Here is a 23052-nt window from a genome sequence, read left to right as displayed (position 1 = left end):
CGAAATTTCGAATTTTCCAGAACTAAAGCGAGCGATTGTTGTACTACACGAACTGTTACAGCATTGTCTCCGTGCACTTCACAAATTTCATTGGTGGCTTTCATGGCATCCTTGCATTTTTTATAGAAAATTTTCAAGTTATGGCCAATTTCTTCTTCTTCATTATTTTCACTGATTTTTGAACAGCTGTAATTTCTTTTTTCAACTTCAGCGATTTTAATTTTTTGAAACTTAAAATCTCACCTTTCCAACACTATATAGTATGACAGAATGTGATTGGTAGCACTGACGACCACAACTATTGACAAAATACGAAAAGACTTTTTCGACTACGCAATATATTTGTAAGTATATGATTGTTTGTATGTATTTGTGTTTGTTAATGTACATTTTGCAAACATGTATATTTACTTTAGCATATTTGTAAAATTTTTTGCGCGAACTGCCTGTCGCCGCTACCGTTAGATCCTTATTTTTCCCCAGCAACATTACCGGATAACGAAAACTTTGATCACCGAAATGATCGTTGAACTTTGTCGCCTAAAAAAAGTTGTACGATAATATAAAGATTATTTGTTGTTGGTGTTATTATTGTTGCAACATTTGAGCTAAGTGTGTGAACATTTCATTGTATTGTACGGAATTTTTACGCAAACTTATGCTTACTATGTAATTTTTCGAATTTTAGCATATTGCAAAATAGCTGGTGCAAATATGGGGTGCGAGTATTGTATTGAAAAAATTTGGCTTAATAATTTTTAAATTTTTTTTATAAATTTTCATATTCTCATAAATTGCTATACAATACAATTGAAGAAAAAAATGTGTACGTCTATTTGCACAAAAGCCTGAACTATGAAAAGAAATAACATGACGAGCAACAATAACAATATACAACAAAATGTGTGCACGTTGCACGCGCTTAAAATGTCGCTGATGTTTGAATGTGTGTGTGTCTGTCAATGCACGCTGAAGTGCAATATTTAGTGGCGATAAATGACAAAAGAGTTGCTTTTGGGCGGTACGCGGCGTATGAGTGATTGTGTGTTGGTTTGTGATACGGGGCGTATGAGTGATATAACGAGTCACTATTAAAAATATATTTTATAATGAATATAGGTAATATTCTTATAAATATGTACACACATGGCATTTCCATAGTGAAGCGTTGCAGCAACTGCGCAGCTGACTGCCACAAGCTTATAATTGATGTAAATGAAGCAAATGTCGTGGGCGAAAATTCAACGAAACGTGTTCTATGAGTAGTTAAATCAGCTGTTCGCCAACAAAGCGTATAATAAAATCTTATTGTGTATATTATGGGCAATTAAGTGTCAGTAGTAGCTCATCTCAAGCGCAAATATTTATTTTGTGCCATATAAATACATATTATTACATATGTTTGTGTGCTGAAAACTTATATTTATATAGTAACAAAGTTTGAATAACAAATGGTATGTATATATAAAAATATATTCTGCGACTGTTCTGCGTTTTATCCCAATAAAATATTAGACACTTCAAAGCATGAGTCTTAAGTTTATTGATATTTATTATTATATTTACAAAGTATATTGTGTATGAGCTCATAAATTTAATTTTAATTACCAACTGTAAATGCAATATTAAATACATTTTCATTAAAGATATATTTGACAAGTTAATGGCCTTTGAGTTGAACCACAATTGCAACATGAACTGGAAAAATGGCATATTAATGGTTGAAATTTAGCTTTTAATGTCATTCAGTACTACTCAAAGTGAGTGTTTTTTTTTTAGTTTTTTTTTAGTTTTTTTTTTTTTTTTTTTTTGAATAAATACCTCGAAAACAAAAATACGTTAACTTCTCATTGGTACATTACTACATTTATCTCAATGCATAACAGCTATATACTATAACAGTCATAAATAGCAATTTCGTGGTAATCGCAAAATCTCAGGTACTAATTCGCGTTTTTACAGACGTATGTACAATAAGGTTTTACATGGGTTTACGGGTTACAAAAAATCATTTTTTTTGTTATCTTAAGAAATTCTACAACACCTTTAGAATATTTTTCTAAATTTTCAATTTGAGCCGAGTGATAGTTTCGAAGATACTGTCTTGAGAGCTTGTGCGCTCGAAGCTAGCTAGACAAAGTGTGCCGACTTTAGCGCGTTTTTCTCGAAACTGTGTTTTAGAAGTCGGTTGTCAAGATTTCTCAATCGATACTCATGAAATTATACACAGATTTTTGAGCTTCTCAAAGACTTGGACGAAGTATTTGTTTTTCAATTACAACAATTTGAAAAAAAAATGTTGCGAAATTTTCACTGATTTTTTTTTTTTTTTTTTTGTAATGTCTGCCAAATTAAATTTTCAGATTTTGTTTTCTTCGTTCAAGTTCTAAGTGAGATGATCCTATACGTAGTTGTCCTGCCAATGGGGGTGCGTGGTCAAGTTTAAATTATTTTTTATCCAAAAATTTCGAATTTTCTTAGTTAATAATGTATGTTTAGTAACAATAAGTTATTCTATTAAAATATGTAATTTTCTGTATGAGAAAAAAATTGGTGAAAAAATGCTGTAAAGTAATTTTCGGTTCAATCGATATCACTCGAATTGAGATTTTGGAAAATATTGAACTTTTTTTCCATAAAAAACTAATTGCGGAAAATCATTAAATTAAAATATAATAAAAGATTCTAGTTTCGATAGCTATGTACCTAAATATCATGAACGGCTTTTGTCTATCTCTTTTTCTTTATGGATGCTATTGAAGCAATAAATCTTGTAATTAATAAAATATAGGCTATTCACCAAAAAAAATTTCAGAAAAAAAAAATTGCTTAAGTATTAGGGACATCCCTGCATCAAAAACCAAATACCAATAAAGCATAGGCAGTGTCCAGACTATACGTCATTAGAGTTGGCTGTGATGCCAGCGTTTAGCAAAGTCTAATTATGTATAAATAAGTTTATATCATAATGATAATTCTTATAATTTAGTAGATAGGACAATTATGTCTAAACTCTTATTTTAATTATTAGTCGACAGCACTTTTATAGACTGCAATAAATATATAAATGCTATGAATAAGCGTCTGGATGGGAGCCAAATGTGAGTGAGCAGCAATAACGATCCAAGCACTCAGGATGGAAGAATGGCAGCGGAGAAGTCTCTAAAAGTCAAAGTTAGGGAAAATATACTCTTAAATTCGCTAATGAAAACAATGCAACATAGAAAAACTGCTGGCATCTGTTCAAATACTTCGGTGCGGAGCTAAAAAAATCTTGTGTTAACTTTCATGCGGAAAATGAACGAATGAAAGTAAAGTTAAAAACCTGAATGTAAAAGATCTATCACCAATCTACAAAATGTGTAGTTCCACTCACTGCATAATTCGAACCACTAAACATGAAAATATCTAAAACTGAGATTTAGCATGCGCAAGATCTTGGTAAACACACAAGAAGAACAAATCGATATTCTCTATTTATTTGTCGGCATTAAAGTCGATTTTGATATCACTAAAGAGGTTTGCTTTAGATCTGGAGTTCCTAGCATCACAAAAACACCAAAATCTGACTGAAGAAAAAATTATTTTTCGCAATGTTCGATAGACTTTATGTTTCAGACATAATCAGACCGATCTGAGAATAAACCGGCCGTATTTCTTAGCTTAAGCAAAAATTATGTAATACAAATTTATTGGTTTATTAGAACTAATATATATTGAATATTTTTTATACTCAATAAATAAATAATTTAATATTATATGCTAATTTTTCTGCAGTACATAAAGTGCATTCAGCAATTTTTGAATTTGATGAAATTATTCAACAAAAAAGCTCCATAACGTTTTGTAAGCGGAATCAAATTTCTGGTAGGAAAACTCCTTCTTTGATATTTGTTTGTCGTGAACAAGCAATTTATATTGGTACAAATTATTCAAAGAGGGTCGAGAACGCATCGACGACGAACCACGTTCAGGACGGCCATCAATATCAACTGAAGATCAATACCTCAATAAAATAAAGGAATCGACGATTAATAGGCAGAGATCAAAGATCATTTGGGCCTAAGAAAAGTGAAAGCACGATTGGTTCCAAAATCATTAATTTTTTTTGGAAAACAGCGTCGCATTAACGCCTGTGAAACAATGCTTTCCGTATACCAGGATGTCATGAAACGTATTATTACTGGCGACAAATCTTAGATCTATGCTTACGATGCAGAAATAGACGAACAATATCGTGCCAAAGGTAAACCGAAGCCGAAAACACAATGTTAAAGCAGATCTAAAATGAAGGTGATGTTGACAGTTTTTTTTCGATAATTGAGGTGTTATGCACTTCGAATTCCTTTCGACCGGTCAACTGTCCACAAGGAATACTCTTTGAGTGTTATGCATCGCTTGTCCGAAGCTATTTGTAAAAAGAGGGCATAATTAATGACCGAAAACTTCTCGTTTTTGCACCAGGACAATCACCGTCGCGGGCCGCATTGATTCTTCGTGAGCTTTTCGTCAAATTTTCAATCAATATCATACCAGAACCACCGTGTTCACCTGAATTTAGTTCCGTGTGGCGTCTGCCTATTCAGCAAGCTCAAACGATCACTCCGTAATAATTTATATCATCTCGAACAACCACTTAACGTCAATATCTATTACATTGAATACAAAAACAAGTATGTCTGTGTGCACAATAACAATGTGTACAAAAGTGATTTTGTATAGAAATTTGTTTATTCACAACATTTTAAGGAGAGTTAAAATGTACCTTTTTGTGTAAGTATATACAATATATAGATAATCATATATGTACATATGTATAAGTCATACGCTTTTCGATTTCCTACACGCTTTTCCGCTAGCAACACCACTAAATTGCTCCGACAATACAAATGCAAATTCAGATGAATTCAGCGAAATGCTACTGGAATGCAACAACAGCAACAATAACAGAGCAACAATGACAGAGCAACAAAAAGTCGTAAACAAATTTCCAAAGTGGCGTATAAAGAAAAGAAAAGCATTCGAAGCAGCTTATATGTGGACATATGTTAGTGCGTATGTGTGGGTGTATGAATGCATACAAATGCAATATACAAGTTTATGGCTTTGCCCCTCAATCGCAGCTACTCGCCCAATGCGCTGTAATCGCTGTCGTGGTCAGTAGTGCCAGGGTCAAGTGCAAGCAGAGTGACAATAACTCGTTGATATGTCTTCCTCGAATGTTTTTACATACATGTGTATGCGTGTGTGTGTGAGGTATGGTTGGAAGTCCCGGAAGACGAACAGTAAAAAGATATACTATAGTAGCTTATTTGCATGGACGGATTAGCACAACCAATTGTCTGTGTGTGTGAGTTGGCGCTAATTAAAAACGATAAACCGTTAGCTTGCTTTATTGGACGGAACTTGGAAGTTATTTCTGTACTTTCTTACAATATTCATACATATATACTTATTTATGCAAATATTAAAAAGTAGCTCAGTAGACAGTGTTTTTGACCAATTAGGTCATGTGCTCTTTGTTTGTTTATTAGATATTTTCTTTTACAAAGAGTGTCTTAAAATGTTGATTAAGGGGTCAGTAGGGTAATTATCCCGTTTTTTTGACATTTTTTTTTCGTAAAAATTTGTAATCTACAATAAAACTCTTTTTGCATATCATGACGTTTATCGAGGAGTGTATAAAAAAAATTTCGGAATTTTTTTATGACATGTGTCGGAGAAATGGCTGGGTGAAAGATATGCGTATTTTCACTGGCGGACACGATTTCTCATGTGTGGATCATTTGAAACACAAAAAGTCAATTTGTTCTTAAAAAGTACGTGATTGGTTATCGTCCCTACTATAATCATGAAAAAATTTTGATAAATAAAAAAGTATTTTTTTAATTTTTCTCTACGTTTTTTTACATAAATTTTGTCATAACATTGTCCATAAATTATAATAATTTATAGGGACGATAGCTAGGCATTTTTTAAACATTAAAAACAAGTAAGGAAGGGCTAAGTTCGGGTGTCACCGAACATTTTATACTCTCGCATGATAAAGTGATAATCGAGATTTCATTATCCGTCATTTACATATTTTTTTATTTTGCTGTAAATTAATTAGATTAGATCAATTTGTGTACTTTGAGTATTGAATTGWATTTTCATTTATTTTAATTGCATTGAAAAGTTTTAGTCCGATCACGACAATTTTTCCACAAGGGATACCTCAGCTGAAATTCCGTATTTGTATAAAGTTTTATTCCGCTATCATCATTGGTTCCTAATGTATATATTATACAGAGAAGGCATCAGATGGAATTCAAAATAGCGTTATATTGGAAGAAGGCGTGGTTGTGAACCGATTTCACCCATATTTCGTACATGTCATCAGGGTGTTAAGAAAATATTACATACCGAATTTTATTGAAATCGGTCGAGTAGTTCCTGAGATATGGTTTTTGGTCCATAAGTGGGCGTCGCCACGCCCATTTTCAATTTTTAAAAAAAGCCTGGGTGCAGCTTCCTTCTGCCATTTMTTCCGTCAAATTTAGTGTTTTTGACGTTTTTCTTTAGTCGGCTAACACACTTTTAGTGATTTTCAACATAACCTTTGTATGGGAGGTGGGCGTGGTTATTATCCGATTTCTTCCATTTTTGAGCTGTATATGAAAATGCCTGAAGGAAATGACTCTATAGAGTTTGGTTGACATAGCTGTAGCAGTTTCCGAGATATGTACAAAAAACTTAGTAGGGGGCGGGGCCACGCCCACTTTTCCAAAAAATTACGGTCAAATATGCCCCTCCCTAAGGCGATCCTTTTTGCCAAATTGTCTCTTTAATATCTTTATTTATGGCTTAGTTATGACACTTTATAGGTTTTCGGTTTTCGCCATTTTGTGGGCGTGGCAGTGGGCCGATTTTGCCCATCTTCGAACTTAACCTTCTTATGGAGCCAAGAAATACGAGTACCGTTTCATCATGATATCTCAATTTTTACTCAAGTTACAGCTTGCACGGACGGACAGACAGACATCCGGATTTCAACTCTAGACGTTACCCTAATCATTTTGGTATATATAACCCTATATCTGACTCTTTTAGTTTTAGGACTTACAAACAATCGTTATGTGAAGAAAACTATAATACTCTGTTTAGCAGCATTGTTGCGAGAGTATAAAAGGTTGTGTTTTGAGAGAAACGGCGTTTAAAGTTTGAGGTGCGCACTCCGAAACAAGGAAAACTAACCCCAGTAGTTTGTAGGACGAATAGTAGTGTAATAATACATAATAATAGGTTGCCAGACTTCTTGCCCTGCCTACTAACTGGTGATATAACTAGAAGTACTTTTTCCTTTTTTTTTTTTTTTTTTTTTTTTTTTTTTTTTTTTTTTATTTTTTTTTTTTTTTTTTTTTTTTTTTTTTTTGACAGATTACGTGTAAGCAAGCTGTCATTTTCTTTTTGGCATTTCATCATGGAAAAACTTACGCCTGAACAACGTTTACAAATTTTTGAAACTTTATTACGAAAATTCAATCCGTTTATTTAGGATATTATTCGGATTAGATAATATTCGACCGGACTGCCGTATGGAACAGTTTGGCACATTTTATGTCGAGGTCTTAAATTGAAAGCCTACAAAATACAGCTTGTGCAAGAACTGAAGCCGCTTGACATTCCCAAGCGACATCGCTTCGCTCTGTGGGCCCTTCAAAAGTTCAAAGAAAATCCAACGTTTCCGAGGCAAATTTTGTTCAGCGCTGAGGCCCATTTCTGACACAATGTGTATGTAAATAAGAACATAAAAAGACGTTAACTTCGGATGCACCAAAGCTAATATACCCTTCACAGGTGCATTTCTTTTAGTAACTATGTATTCAGTTTGTACGGAAGCTATATGCTATAGTAATCCGATGTGAAAAGTTTTTTCGGAGATTACCTTAAGCATCCATGCCAAATTTCGTGAAGATACCACATCAAATGCGAAGGTTTTCCATACAAGCCGTTGATGCCCATCGTTCGCTTTGTATGGCAACTATATGCTATAGTGAGCATATCTGAACAATTTCAAATAATTTATATATATATATATATATTTTTTAAAGAATTAAACGCATTGATACATGAACTCGAAAAATGCTGTAAGTAACTGCTCTTGCAAATTTGCTTGAATTTCACATACCTGTCCCTTATGTATGTACCACAACAAAAGTTGATAGCAGTACATAATATACCTAAACTGGCGAATCTGATCTTTTTCCATTAATTTATAGTCGGAAGCCATGCATAATCCAATAAATTTTGCTGTAAATATTTTAATATACATATGTAAAATGACGTGACAGAAGAATTAATTTTTTTCAAAAAGGTCCACACGGACTAACATAATACTTGCTAGTAAAGTTCATAAAATTTTAGCTTTATATAAGTACATGTTTCGCTACATGGTGGGCATATAAAGAAAATATATTTTTTAAACAAAAAAACTACATTTTTTTAACAAACAAGTAAGGAAGGGCTAGGTTCGGGTGTCACCGAACATTTTATACTCTCTCATGACAAGTTTCATCAAGATATCTCAATTTTTACTCAAGTTACAGCTTGCACGGACGGATAGACAGACATCCGGATTTCAACTCTACTCGTCACCCTGATTACTTTGGTATATATAACCCTATATCTGACTCTTTTAGTTTTAGCATTTACAAACAACCGTTATGTGAACAAAACTATAATACTCTCCTTAGCAACTTTGTTGCGAGAGTATAAAAGTAGTAATCAGCATATTTTAGTTTATACCATTCACTTCACACATCCACTGAAAATTTCACACACACGCAGTTGCTATGATTTCATTTTGTGATATTCTTTTGAATGTTTAATGGGTGCAAAATTGTCCATGACTCTCAATTTTTTGTAAGAATAATTTATTCCTCTGGTAGAGAATAGCAATGACGTAGTATTGTTATTTTTGTCCAAATAAAGTAATTAAAGAATAAATTAATTAGTCTACACAGCGCCGACGCTTTGAACAAGGTCACGCATGAACGAGCGTTTACGTCCGTAGTTTGACAAAGCTTGTAGATTTTGGGTATAGTTAATTACAAACATACATGTATTTTCTTACAGGCTTATACGAATGTTTTATGTATATATATTTATATCATAATTTTAAAAATTTGTGAGCTTTGATTTTATGTAAACAAATATAAATATATAAACAATTTTCTTCTGTGAATTTTTCCATAGTTCACGTAAATACCTGTATAGAACTAGAAAAAAAAGTTACCTTTGGCTGTATAGAAGCTATAATAGCCCTCATAGTTGCCTATTAATTCGCTGAACTATGTCAATGTCGTCGTATAACTAGGACAGCTCATTGTTCCATCGAATGCGATATTCGCAAAGGACCATAAATCTTCCCCAAAAGCTTTCTCTCAAAAACTTGTAATGTCTTTGCTTTCATCATCTATGCCTCTGCACCATATAGCAGGACAAGAATAATGAGTGACTCAAAGAGTTTGGTGTTGGCTCAACTTGAGAGGACTTTACTCTCAATTACCTACTCAGTCCGAAGTAGTACCTGTGGGCAAGAGTCATTCTGGGTTGGATTTCGAGGATAACATCGTCGTTGGTGTTAATACTGGTTCCAAGATGGACGAAATTATCTACGACATCGAAGTTATGACTATCAACACTGACGTGGTTTGACCAATGTTTGGTGTTTGACAGGAGGAAAGGCTCGAATTATTTTCTCCAGCAGTAGATTGAAGAATTCGCACGATAGAGAGTCGTATTGTCTGAAACCTTGTTTGATATCGAACTGCTCGGAGAGGTCTTCCCGATCCTGACGGAGCTTTCGGTATTCAGACATAGCGGCATAACGGCACCTCCTTTTCATACTGTCAAATGCAACCATACTGATAAGGTCCAATTAGTTTATTGACGATGGGCTTTAATCTTTCACACAATTCACTCGATAGAACCTTATATGCGATGTTAAGGAGACTTATCTCAATGTAGTTGGCGCAGATTGTAGGATCTCTCTTTTTGTAGATTTGGCAGAGCATACTTAAATTTCATTCGTGGAGCATGCTTTCGTCCGATCATATTTTACAAACAAGCTGATGCATGCTCCTTATCAGTTCTTCGACACCATATTTGAATAGCTTGGCCGGGGATCTATCAGCGTCCGCCGCTTTGTTGTTCTTCAGACGTGGAATTGCTATTCGAACTTCTTCATGGCCGGGAAATGGAACGTCTCCTCTTTCGTCATAGATTGGGGAATCGGGTTTCCATCTCCTGGTGTTATACTTTCACTGACATTCAGCGAGATAGAGAAGTGTTCCCTCCGTAATTATAATAAGCTCTGGCCTTCAGTCACTAGCCTTAAACCTTTCAAATATCTAATACCATTCACATAGATAGGTATATTCATACCAATACATATACGTACTAAAGTTTTGCGATAAACAATTTTAGTAATTACTTTGGCTATTAGTAGTATCTGTCTCAAGAAAAGGCGATAGTTAAGAGCTTATTATCTTTAGCCTCAAAATATTTATTGGATCCAATATTTACTAAATAAACATATTTTTGTGTAGATAAACATACCTCAGCGCTAAAATATGTGCATAAATTGAGAAAAGTAGGAGAATTTTTCGAATTTATTTTACACTTGAATTTACACAAGTTGCTGTTTATGCACAAAATATAAATATTTATGAAGGAAAATTAGAACCTTTACTTTGCTCAGTAATTGCAGTTCTCACTTTTGCTTCGAACGGTGGCGGCAGTGAATTAGTCCGAAAAGTTAATTAAGAATTATGAGCAGCAGCTAAATTACAAGTTATTTGGAAACAATGTTTGTTCTTACTGTATTTGTTATATGGAATATAATATTTTATTTAGTATTGATTAGAGGGGAAATATTGAACTAATTTATATAAAGTCTAGTAAAATGTCCATTATTTTTCTATAAAGGCGAAAACGGATGTTTTTATTTAAGTAAGATTACTGAAAAAGTGAATGGTGTTTATGGTCCTGATGTTCTATCAATCAATCACAGGAAGTTTTGGTTTTGTCGCATTTTGATGYCAAAGATGCACCACGTCTTGAAGACCAATTACCATAAATAGCGTTAACCGTAAGCATTGACTCGATTGGTTGGGAGCTAAACAGCTCTCAGAAAATCTTTTAAAATATTTAAATAAGATTAACCAAAAAAAAAAAAATGATCCAAGTATATGCCACCGGTTAGCGTCAAAAAACCTCTTTGACCGAATATCCTGTCAAGCGAAAACGATCGTGGTTGAAATTGGATGAGCTCGCAAAAACTATAACGAAGTCTTGATTGACCGTCAAAAATGCTTCGCTATGTGGTTGGTGGGATGGGCAGGGATCCATCTACTTTGAGTTACTCTCCTATCGCCAAACTTTTAATTCAGAAATATACTAATAACAAGTTGACTTTTTGAAGAAATCAGCAGATGGGACAAGTTTGGGACAGTGAGAGAGGCTATATCATACAAGTACATGAATGGTGACTAATCAGAAGCTCAGAAAAGTAGGTTCGTAGATCTTTATATGACCACTTTATAGTCAATATCAGGCGACAATGATTACTGCTTACTCCTATGTAGGACATATAATTTTGTAGTTGAAAATTTTGCCTAAAAAGTTGGTAAAAATCGACTGTGGGGGGAGATCGGGAACGATTCCTACCGGGCTTGCAATTCTAAGGGCGGATACCGGTTTTCTCTCCACTGCCCTGGAGAGTGGCAATATAAAATTATTTTTAAAATGGCTATTAGTTATCGAACAAAACGGCGCATATTTCACTATAATCCAACTATGCTATATAAATAAAACATTCAAACTATTGAAAAAATAATAAACTACTTATATTTATTAATACTAGACCTTTTATATCAATCTTTCAGTCTAAGAAATTGGGTAAAAATAATAATAGCATAAGCCAGCTATCAAGTGGTATTCTTCGAATATATACTAAAAATTATTCACATGACAGAGGTCATCAGTAATATAACAATGAATGATTAGAGGTATTTTCTATAATCACCACATAACGTATAATAATATTATTCTTAATCAGACGATAATCCCCCTGAACCACAAATAACGGTATTATTTAAAATCACAACAGAGTTTCGATTTAGTGCAGAATAGATATGTTCCGACAACTAACTTACGTTCATGCCTAACTTAATACTCATTCAACGTTTTCAATTCGGTCAATCTGAAGCTAGTTACTTTAATTAGTATAGCAATGGGTGGAAAAAAGCCTGTCTAAACAGCAAACAGCTGTTTAAGCAAACAAACAAATTTCTTAAGTTTATTCAGCATAGTTAGTTCTCGCAAAGGCTGAAAATTAATTGGAACACACATTTTTAGCTTCATCTTCTATTCAATGGGGATTCACATTTCTGGAGTAACGGATCCGTAAAATAATAAAATTGTCACATTTGTATAGATACGATTCTAAAGACACTCTACATATCTACCTAGCCTCCAGAACAAGTAATGTCCCTTGTGGTTTGTAAGTTTAAGAGATTATTGAATTATGGTTTATAAACACCTTGGATGGGGCCACTGTTACCATGAGTAGCGAACACTGAAGGCCAATGACTTGAAAGTTATTTGTTGACTGCGACTCTAAGAATGATCTAAGTGCTAAATTCAAGTATGTATCTTCTAGTAAATCTTACCATAAGTGAAACAATCACTATATCGATAGGAACATTTGATGACCATATTGTGTTAGATTAGGTTAGGTTAAAAGGGCCCAAACGTCGGTAGGAGACATTACTGTTACCACCTGCGGGCGCAGCGATATGACAAGAAGTGTCGCTAGCGGCCACACCTTAACGAGGGTAGGTTGCGGTGATTGTAATAACTACTACTACTGCTAAGGACCCGGATTTTTATCCGGCCAAAGACTGACAATTCGCCACTATTCCTCGAAATTGCTTCAATAATATTTTATGTCTCTACAACAATAACAAGAAACGGATCAGATTGGAGAAAGCGCTGTGAAGAAGAAAGAAAAGTGTCGACGCTCACTTGTGCAGATAACCAAGGGTTCCAACTCTGGCAACAAGAGAAAGCGCCGGAAGAGTTTAAGCCATGAGAGACTGAAGGATTAAGCGCGATATAAGACCGCTGTCGGTATATAGTATGTAGCCGACTCAAAGGCAAGTCCAACCAAAACGAAGGGAATGTGAAACGATTAGCTTGGGTTAGAGAGGGGGTGAAAAAGAGCTGTGCGCATAAAGCAGCACATCGATGAAAATAGGCAGCGTTCGACAGAGAATGAACCGGAGGTGTCATCGAAAAAGAGAAAGTTCTGGAACTTAGCCCAAAAGCTGAACGTCAAGTACGCGGACGACAAGCCAACAACTTCCAATGCAATGGCGCCTGCCAATGTGAATGCGAAGCGACCTATGATCGTGGTGCACATCGCCTACAGGAACCCGCTGGAATAGCTGTTACAAAAGTAGTAGGAGATAGTGAAGGTGAAGCTATTGGAAGCCCTCGCCCCGAGTAAGAACTTAGAGCCAAATGCACGCATGCCGATTATATAATATAAGTGGTTTCGCTTCGAATCTCCAATTAACGCCACGTTGCAAAAAGAATGGCGCGCTGTTGTTAACTCGGCTATAACCGCATAAGCGGTGTCTACGACAGCAAAAAAGAAGAAGAGAAGTTACAGACACCGGTTATTTGAATAAAACGGTTATACTCTGAGGAATATAATTCGAGGATATAAAAATATGTAAATTATCGACATTTACCGATGCCGAGATTTGACTGTAGCATTTTATAAATAAAATATTACCTAAATTGATTTCACTTAAAATCATCAATTTGCACATTATTAACAAGCATTCAAGTGATAAAGTATTTATGTACATATGTGTGTATTCATATACTATTGCATAGCGGTAACTTGGCAACGACGTGTGGCGAAGCTAATGTAAAAGTTGTTGTGTACCACGAAGCTCGGAGATGTGTTAAAAATATTTACAAACTTTTCTTTTTATAAACTAACGCTTTTAATATGGAATAAAAGAGCAAATTAATATAACAACAAAAAGTAAATACACGCAAAAAACAACAACAATAAAAAACGAGCAAATATAACTACAGCGATCAAGTGTCAAATTGACTTTAAACCTTAGTTTTATTATCAGCGCGAGCGATTAGATTGGAGCTTAGCTCAAAACAAACGAGAATTTGCGAGCGTCTGAAGCTTAAACATAATAAATTGTAGTTGTGTTGGCGAGGTAAAAATGCAGTTTACCGCTAATTACAAAAGCATACATACATAAGTAATGATAAGCTAAAATGTATGTCTCTGAATATGTATATGCATATAATTGTAATGTGAACTCACCTCATATCCTTTGAGGCGATAGGCCTGGTCCAAGCGCACCATATAGACGAGCGCTAAAGGCAGCAGCGAGATAGCGACGAAAATAAATAAACATCGCCGGATGGCGCGCCAATATGGGCTATTAAATCTCATTTATTTAAGCGACACTGGCCGCGATGACACTACAACGACAGTTGTTGTTTCCTGCTGTTGTTGTTGCCGCTGCTTTGATATGAATTGCACAACATGCGGTATGATTTCCTTGTAACACCGTTATTGCTTATGTTTTACGGGTATATCTTTAAGCGCTCTTTCTGCTATTTCCTAGTTGCTACACGAACACGCTACAGACAATAGCTGAAAAGCAAGATAATCACAATTAAATTCATGAATTGCGGCGAAATGCTTGCAGCAGCCAACTTTGGCTTGTGCACTCATTGAACCCAGTGCGCTTAGACAGGTGCGAATATGTGGAGGAAAAATCACAAAAAATGTGCAAAATCATGAATTATTAAACTTGTCGCTTTGCAGCATGCATAAAATGATTCGAAACCTCGTTTATGTGCTTGACGGCAAAGTCTATGATCTCGTCATTTTCTTTTAGCAGCACTGAAATACTTATGTCACTTGCGAGATCAGTGAATTTGATTTTGAATTTCACGTATATTTATAATACTTATTTAAAGAGACTCAATATAGTTTGTCGTTTGCCGTTTTCTAAAAAAAAATTGAGTGATTTTGACCAATTTCACTTTTTTATACTCAAATGATCTTTCCAAATTGTTTTCACTGATCCTTGCGACATTGCAACGATGTCAGTCGATTCTCAATCACCAATTTCTTTATTTTATTGGCGTGTTGACCATCAGGTGATGTTGATGGCCGTCCTGAACGTGGCTCATCGTTAGCGCGTTCTCGACTCTCTTTGAATAATTTGTACTAATCAAAAAGGCTTGCTCGAGACAAACAATTTTCAACGAAGGCATACTCCAACATTCTGAACCTTCAGCACTAGAAGTTTGATTCCGTGCACAAAATTTAATAGAACTTCATTGTTGAATAATTTCACTCATCGTCAAAATCGGCTAATGCGCTTTGAGTACTTCGGAAAGGCAGGCGTATACTAAACACTAAAACTATTTTGATGTTACTTTTATCACAGATGTCACTGACAGTCATACCAAGCCAGAAAAGAGAATTTTCGACGAAAGGATTTTCGCGCGGAATTTAGATTAAAATGCCTTTAGATATACTGTACTTTAAGGTTCCATATATAGATGAATTCTCTATAAATTACCCCGATTCTCATATACTACATTTATTGGCTTTATTCTAACAGTTACGAGTAAAACTTAAGGTTGGGTTACATTGGGTTTCAAAAAATTGATTTTTTTATTGTCTTGTTTAATTCTACAATATTCTAGTTCTAAATTTACAATTTAATCCGAGTAATAGTTTCTTGTGCGCTCGAGGCTATCTAAGTGCACCGAGGCTATCTAAGTGCACCGTCTTTAAACGAGTTTTTCTCGAAGCTATGTTCTTGAAGTCGGTTAGAAAGATTTCTCAAATTATTCAACCGATCTTCATGAAATTTAACACAGGTCTTTGAGATACAAATCTTAAAGACTTGGATAAAGGAATTTTTTATTTTCTTCTAAGTTAAGGTTTCAACTAAAACACCTATTTTTCACTTTAGATGATTCTGTAAGGATTATCCTGCTAACGCGGGTACATCTTTTTTCCGAGGGATCACCGGAAATGGCGTCGCAATGGCCGAGGTTAAAATATTTTTTCCCTATAAGTTCAGAATTTCTTTGTTATTAGTGTATATTTGTAAGAAGGAAAAATTCGAATTTACAATTTAATTTTTTATAGGCGAAAAAAATCATTGAAAAAAGGCTGTTTTTTTTTACCCAAGGAAGCCTATGTAACCCTATCGTATAACAATTCAAAGTATTTAGATGCTGTCGAATTGGATTTTATGTGACAAATATTTTGATCGTTCTTGAAATCATTGATCATACATCACGCCGATATTTAATTTTTACAATATTAAATTGAGATATTTTCAAATTTTTCGTAACAATGTAACGTAAATATTATATTTCCTTTTATAATAAGTAAAAAAAAATACTTTTTAAACTACGCTTATATGATTTAGTGTATTAAGCAGCTTGTATTAAGTGGATACTACAAGAAAAAATATACATTTATATTTTTTTTAAATTTTTTTTTGGCTTTCTCACTATTATAGCAAAACTAAATACTAACTTTCGCACTTAATTTTAAACTTTGGTCACTAAGCACAGTTGCGGACAAAAGCATTGACTATTATATTATTATTATTATATAAATGTTATATTTTTAGTGGCGAGGTTACTTTGGGTGCTTCTATTTTATTCGTTGTATTTTATTTTGTTTTTTATGTTTTTTGTTGCTATTTTGTTTTTGAATGCACTTTAACTTTTGTTTTGACATTTGTGAAAATTGTGTCAACGTTTTTGCTCACGTGCAACATTTTCCATGCATATACTAATATTTATTTGTTTATGCATGTATACATATGCAGCTGCACATTTGTTGGTATACTCGGTAAACTATTTGATATTTCACAGGGTATGGTAACAGCGATCCCGCTTTTTTAACTAAATACTCAAGTAGCAAACGGCTTGTTATTGATTTAGGAAAGGTATATGCACTTACATACTATACATATGTACGAAATTAATTATCGGAAATAAAAATAGTGCAGCTGGTAATAAGGTAAATATGCCACCCGACATTTCTAGTTCAAAAAAGTAGATGTGCATGAACATGCATACGTATTTCTATATACTTATACACATGAATGTTCATATACATATATATATATGAAAAACTAAATATATATATATACAGCTTTAAGCTTTCATAAGAAAAAAGTATTTTTTTTATGTTTTTTCCACACACACAAGCGCATAAGTGTCACTGCCATCTCTGTTTGCATCTTTTGTAAATTTTGCCAATTTTTTCTTGCAATTTGTTTTCCATACTTCTTAGTTACTTTTTACTTTCTTCTATATACACTTATTCTTTCTTTCCACATTCTTATATATTGCAACCAAGTAGATACATATGTACTTATTATGTACAACTCATTTCACATATGTATATGTACATACGTATTAAATTGCTATTTTTCTAAGCTTGCAAAAATGTTCGCCACAATTATGTTGCTTATGCTCACAACCGTCTTCAAACGACTGATTATCCTTCGCCTAACCCACACAACGGAAGCGGAAGAATATTATGTAAAAGCTAGCGCAAAGGTAAAGAAATGCTCAGCAAACAACCATCAAAATTATGAAAACATACATTTTATTGATTTTTTACTTGCCAACGCTGACGTTTGACAGCGAACCTAGACGCGGCGCGATTCATAAACAAATACACACACACATATGCATACATTGCTGGTTCTTTGCTTGCACAATTTTTACAGTTAGCAGCCGAAATCAATTCACTTGGCTACGTATGAGCCAGTTGGTACGCAGCTGAGCGCACAGCGCTCCCATTCATTAATAAAACGGGGACAGTGGCAGCGCAGGAGTGGTCAATATTCGGTAATTTCTTTTCAGAGTAAACACACTTAAGAAAACAATTGAGAATAAATACAAATGTTTTATTTTTGATCTCTTTATTTTGTGTGTGTGTGTGTGTGTTTTTTTTTTTTTTTTGTTTTATGCACGCACTTGTACTTGTAACATCTTCGGCGTTGCCTGCTAGCGAGTGGGAGGACTCACTGCGGTAGAAGGTTGTTATGTATTTTTGTTGTGCGTTTGTTGTTATAAACAAAAATAACTGTATGTGTATGTATAAAAATGAATCTTATCTATCGAATGCTATTTGACACTATTTATTAGCCGCTGCTGCTGGGCATTTGTCGTCATTGCTTTCGTGCTAGCATCAATAAGTACACATATGTATAGTATGTATATGTGTTTGTGCTTGTATTGACTTAGTTGTTTCATCTCATTGCCTTTATATACGTAGTATGTACTTATTTACATATTTATATATGTGTCTATCGAATTCGTTGCAGCGAAAATAGCCATCGGCCTACTGCCGCCACCACTTGGCAGTGGAATAATTTAGCCTGTGCTCAAGAGATTGCCTGTCTGTCACCCCACTACGATGTCGCATGAGCTATTTTCGCAAATGGGAGCGCAATGCATATACTATTTTGCAAAATCTATGTACATTCTTACATATATAAATCTGTTTGTCATCTGCATGTGATTCAGTTTCATTCTCTGCGAATGCCTCAATTATTTATCATTAAAAAATTCAAAATAATTAAAACGATCGCTCAAATCCCAACACAAAGCCGGTAGTTACACTCGCATGCATATATCTGTGTATGTGAACATGAACACGTACGTACATGCAGATGTGTGTAAATTTGTAAGCTTGTCGCATAATAGCAATGAATTGATTTGTAGGAATATACAGCGTCGTGCATTCGCATGGAAACGGCAAGTGTAGTTGGTGTCTAGCAACTCAATAATAGTGATTATTGAAATGTTGCGTTATTTAGGCACGCTTTACTTCTATTGTATTATTGGTGCATACAAATTTTGTTGCTAAGAGAGGGGATGTGAATTTCGAAAATTAATTGTGAGTAAAAAATTTAAATTTTTTCTGCTACTACAACAATTTTGACAGTATTTTACTTTACTTTTTAATGTTCAGGTATTTTTTATTATTTATTTTTTAACTTATGTATATATATTTTTTTATTTTAATTAATTTATTTTTCTTTTATTTTTCAGCATGTAAAATTTCAAATTAAAATCGTTAACAAAATTTAACGCTTTCGCTAAATTTATGCTTTATTTTGCACATTTTCCATAGATCAGAGGTTTTTAATTAAAAAATAAAAACAAATACGAAACTTCGCCTATTAATGTAATGTGTAATTAAAAAGAAAGAATAAAGTTGCAAAATAAATTAAATTAATTGYGAAAAACTAAATAAATAAATATCGTTCAATCAGTTCAATTTCATCGGCCCTTCATAGTATATTTGATACATATTAATTATTATACAGTTAAAAAACAAAATATGATTCTTTATGCGGTCAATATAATTTTTTTTGGCTAGAATTTAACTTATAATTACACACATTATCATAAAAAACAAAAATAAAATATTGTTTAATCAAATTATAGGTGATAAATTAAAAAAAAAAGTATTCTTCGATCAAATGATAACTGATAAATTAAAAAATAATAATTTTTTCATATTTAGATAAATTATCTCTTTCAAAGTAACTTATTAAAATATTAGTCGTTTTTAGATTTTAGTTTAGTTTAGTTTTTAGATAACAACCTCCTAAGCTGTAGCCGCTCAATTCAATCAGTTAAAGCAGTTTACGTTTGAACGCGTATTCTAAAACTAAAAAAAAACACACACAAATCATTTAGTACAGTTATTGCAGCAGTGAAGGATCATTTTTTAGGCCGTTCGAGATTGCATATAACTCGAAATCTCTTTTCAACATTTTTTTGAAAATTTTTTATTTATTTGTTTATATGTGTAGCTTCTAAATGTGAAAACAATTGTTATCGAAAAATAATTTTTTTTTTGCTTAAGTTCCCAAAAATCGTCTTTTTTAGAGTATTAATTCTAAGTAACACTAAGTGTATTCTTTTAAAAACTGAAAAATATTTTTGAAATCTCTTCATAAGCTTACAAAATTTCTTTTTTTAGTAAGGGCTCGAGAAATAAAATCAAAAATAAGTTTTTGTCTACAAAAATCAATAGCTACTGTTTATATTAAGGGATACCCCCTAGTCTAGTCTAGAAATTTGAAAAAATCGAAAAAATTTTTTTTTTCATAATTCGATAGTTTTGATATTCAAAAATATCACCCTAAAAGTATTTTTCAGAACTCAAATTATTTTCAAAGTTATAGCCATTTTAGTGACGTGGCTGACTAGACCGGTTGAGCGAACTATCTATCTATCTATTACGCTGCCCGAAACTTAACGTAAAAATTTAAACGCGTTTTTCTCAAAACTCCTTTTTTTGATGTGGTAGCCACATCTCAAGTTCTAATCAGTCGATTTATTTGAAATTTGGCATGAATATCCTTTAAATATATCTCTTTAGCTTTAAAATTTATAATATTTTTAAAAAAATCAACAAAATTGAAAAATTTGTGAAAAATCGACCTTTTTTGAGTAGACGCCATTTTATGAAAAATTTTTTTTTAGTTTTGCTGCTTCATGACACAGCGCATTCGTACTCATTAAGAATCTGTCATTGTTTTATTTTTCAGATGACGACAAGGGTAGAAATCAATGCGATGAGGACACGGCCTCTTTATCCCCCCTTTTCTTAAAGGACGCATAACTCGATGAAAAAACTTTTTTTTTTTGGTAATTTATTTTTTATACTCTTCTAAGTTTAATAAACAAATAATAAAAAAAAACGAATAGTAAAAATATCTAGTGCTTCTTTTTTATTAGTTGTTGAAAAAGTTCGAAACTCGAGCCTCTGCACTAGAATACCCCCTTAAACCACTGTGCTATTAAGAATAGCTAAAAAACCAAAATTTCTTATTTAAATGTACATTTTAAATCGGCTATAGAAACATTAGACTTAGGGTTTAAAATGAAAATCCATAGTAAAATCAATTAAATATTAAAATTTATTCTTAATATTAATTTTAAACATTTTTATAATAACTCTTTAAAAAATTAAATGCATTTCTGTTTGATTTTTTTTTTTATTAGTTTAACATTTTTAAACTTTTGTGTTTTCATTTAAATTTGCTGTTATTTAAACTTAAACGAAAATTAAAAATGATTATTTAATGTCAAAAAAATTAACAAAATTACTTTTAAAATTGTTAAATTTAAAATGGAAACAAAACTAAATACGCTCTTAATGTTTTTTAACAGCTTTTTATTTTAAACACAAAAGTCATTATTAAAACAACACTCAAAATCTTTATAAATATGGAAAAGTATTACGTAAATGGAAAAAATCCAAATAACTTTTTTATTTGTATTTTAAAATCAGATAAATTATTATATATTTTTTTTTATTAAAAGTTAAAAAAAAACTAATTATTAAAATTTGAAAAAACCGTTTTTTGTACTCAAAAACGTAAAAACAATTTTGTGCTTATTTTGAAATTTTTAAAGCTAATTTTTAAGACGAAATCGTTTTAAAAAATTAAAATTTATTTTTTAAATGCCATTTAAGAAAAAAATGCAAACATTTTATTTGCTTTTTATTTTTAAACATAAAAGTTAATATTACGAATTTTAAGGACCGTTTTTTTATTCCCAAAAACTTATAAAAAAATTAAAACTTAATTTTAAAAGTCTAAATAACTCCAAAAATTAATAGTTTTTTCTTATACACATCTAGATGTGTATAAGAGACAGGTTTCGCATATTTTATTAAATTTTTTTACAATATTTTTATTTTTAAACATTAAAGTTAATTATACAAATTTTTCAAAAAACTTTTCTTTTTCAAAGTATTTATAAAAAATTGAAATTTATTTTTAAAATGTCAAAAAAATAAGCTGCTAAATTATGTTATTTCTTATATTATTTAATTTAATTTTACCCTGTTGTAATAAAAGTTTTTTAACATTGTGAAAATTGAAATAATAAAAAATTACTGATATTCAATAAATAAGTAATAAATTAAACATAAGCACGAAGGCTGTTTAATTATTAAAAAAAAAAAAACAATTCTTAAATATTTTGCACATTTAGCACTTTACTTATATTATATATCTGCACAAAACTGTTATATACAGTTTTTTTTCAGTTACTGCTTAAGCTGCTGTTCGAATTAAAAAGCCTCACATATTTGGATATTCTCAATTAAGCAAAGTGTTATTTTTTAAATTAATCGATTTATTGCCTATAAACACATGTACATACACATACACAATTACAGAACAAACTTTTTGTTTCAAAATTTATTTTCGTGCAAGTACATACATGCATATATGTATGTAATTTGCGAATAGCACTGGCTCGTATTTGGCCAAAACCACCAAAAATTAAAGAAACAAAAAAAAAAACAATGAAAAAACAACAGAATGCACACTCGTAAGAGGCACGAAAACACAATCAATAAAATATGCTCATATTCGTTTTTTTTCTGCTACACTGCTGCTACAACAACGCGCAGGCAATTATTTTGCACATAACTTTTTTCAACATTTCTATTCTGATTTATGAATTATTAATTTTTCACATAAACATTTTACGCACACACACGCACATATTTCTTTGTTGATTTTCTATAAATTTGAAGCGCTTACTTTTAGGCTTTAATTGTGCCGTTGTTGCGCACCTTTAACACTATGTTATTGTTATTATTGGGTTTGTGTTTTTCTATTAATGAATAAATTAATTTTCAACTTTGCTATGCGCGCTCTGCAAAACGCTCACGCTTTGCTCGTGTGAAAGTGTACTGAATCGAAATTAGTGCGAGTACTTTTGGCAAAGCCAGCAAATGCCAACAGCCACTGCGCCGCAGTGAGTGCCGCACAAACAAACATACGCGTTCGTACACATGTCATTCTCTGTGTATATAGATGTGTGTGTGTGTTTGTATGTGGCGTCAGTGCCAACTAACAAATGCCGCATATATAA

General features: G+C 32.6%; 1 protein-coding gene across 4 annotated transcripts in view; it reads right to left on the bottom strand.

The window, feature by feature from the left end:
* The window catches only part of LOC108978304 (carbohydrate sulfotransferase 11), a 32493-nt gene extending 9639 nt beyond the window's left edge, over positions 1 to 22854 (bottom strand). The window contains exons 1-3 of one of the 4 annotated variants that reach the window (XM_018948509.1): positions 22719 to 22854; positions 14405 to 14740; positions 412 to 540 (exon numbers count right to left, since the gene is read on the bottom strand). In XM_018948509.1, coding sequence (XP_018804054.1) covers positions 412 to 540; positions 14405 to 14536 — 261 coding nt within the window. In that variant the 5' untranslated portion in view covers positions 14537 to 14740; positions 22719 to 22854. Of the gene's footprint in view, positions 1 to 411; positions 541 to 14404; positions 14741 to 17415; positions 17466 to 17544; positions 17595 to 22718 lie in introns of those variants that run through there. The other 3 variants (XM_018948518.1, XM_018948528.1, XM_018948537.1) reach the window with 3 other exon arrangements.
* Between the last annotated feature and the right edge of the window lie 198 nt (positions 22855 to 23052).

The sequence above is a fragment of the Bactrocera latifrons genome, unplaced genomic scaffold, assembly GCF_001853355.1.
Source record: "Bactrocera latifrons isolate USDA-ARS-PBARC rearing strain unplaced genomic scaffold, ASM185335v1 scaffold_1, whole genome shotgun sequence".
Taxonomy (NCBI): domain Eukaryota; kingdom Metazoa; phylum Arthropoda; class Insecta; order Diptera; family Tephritidae; genus Bactrocera; species Bactrocera latifrons.
This window is presented reverse-complemented; position numbering and strand designations above follow the sequence as displayed.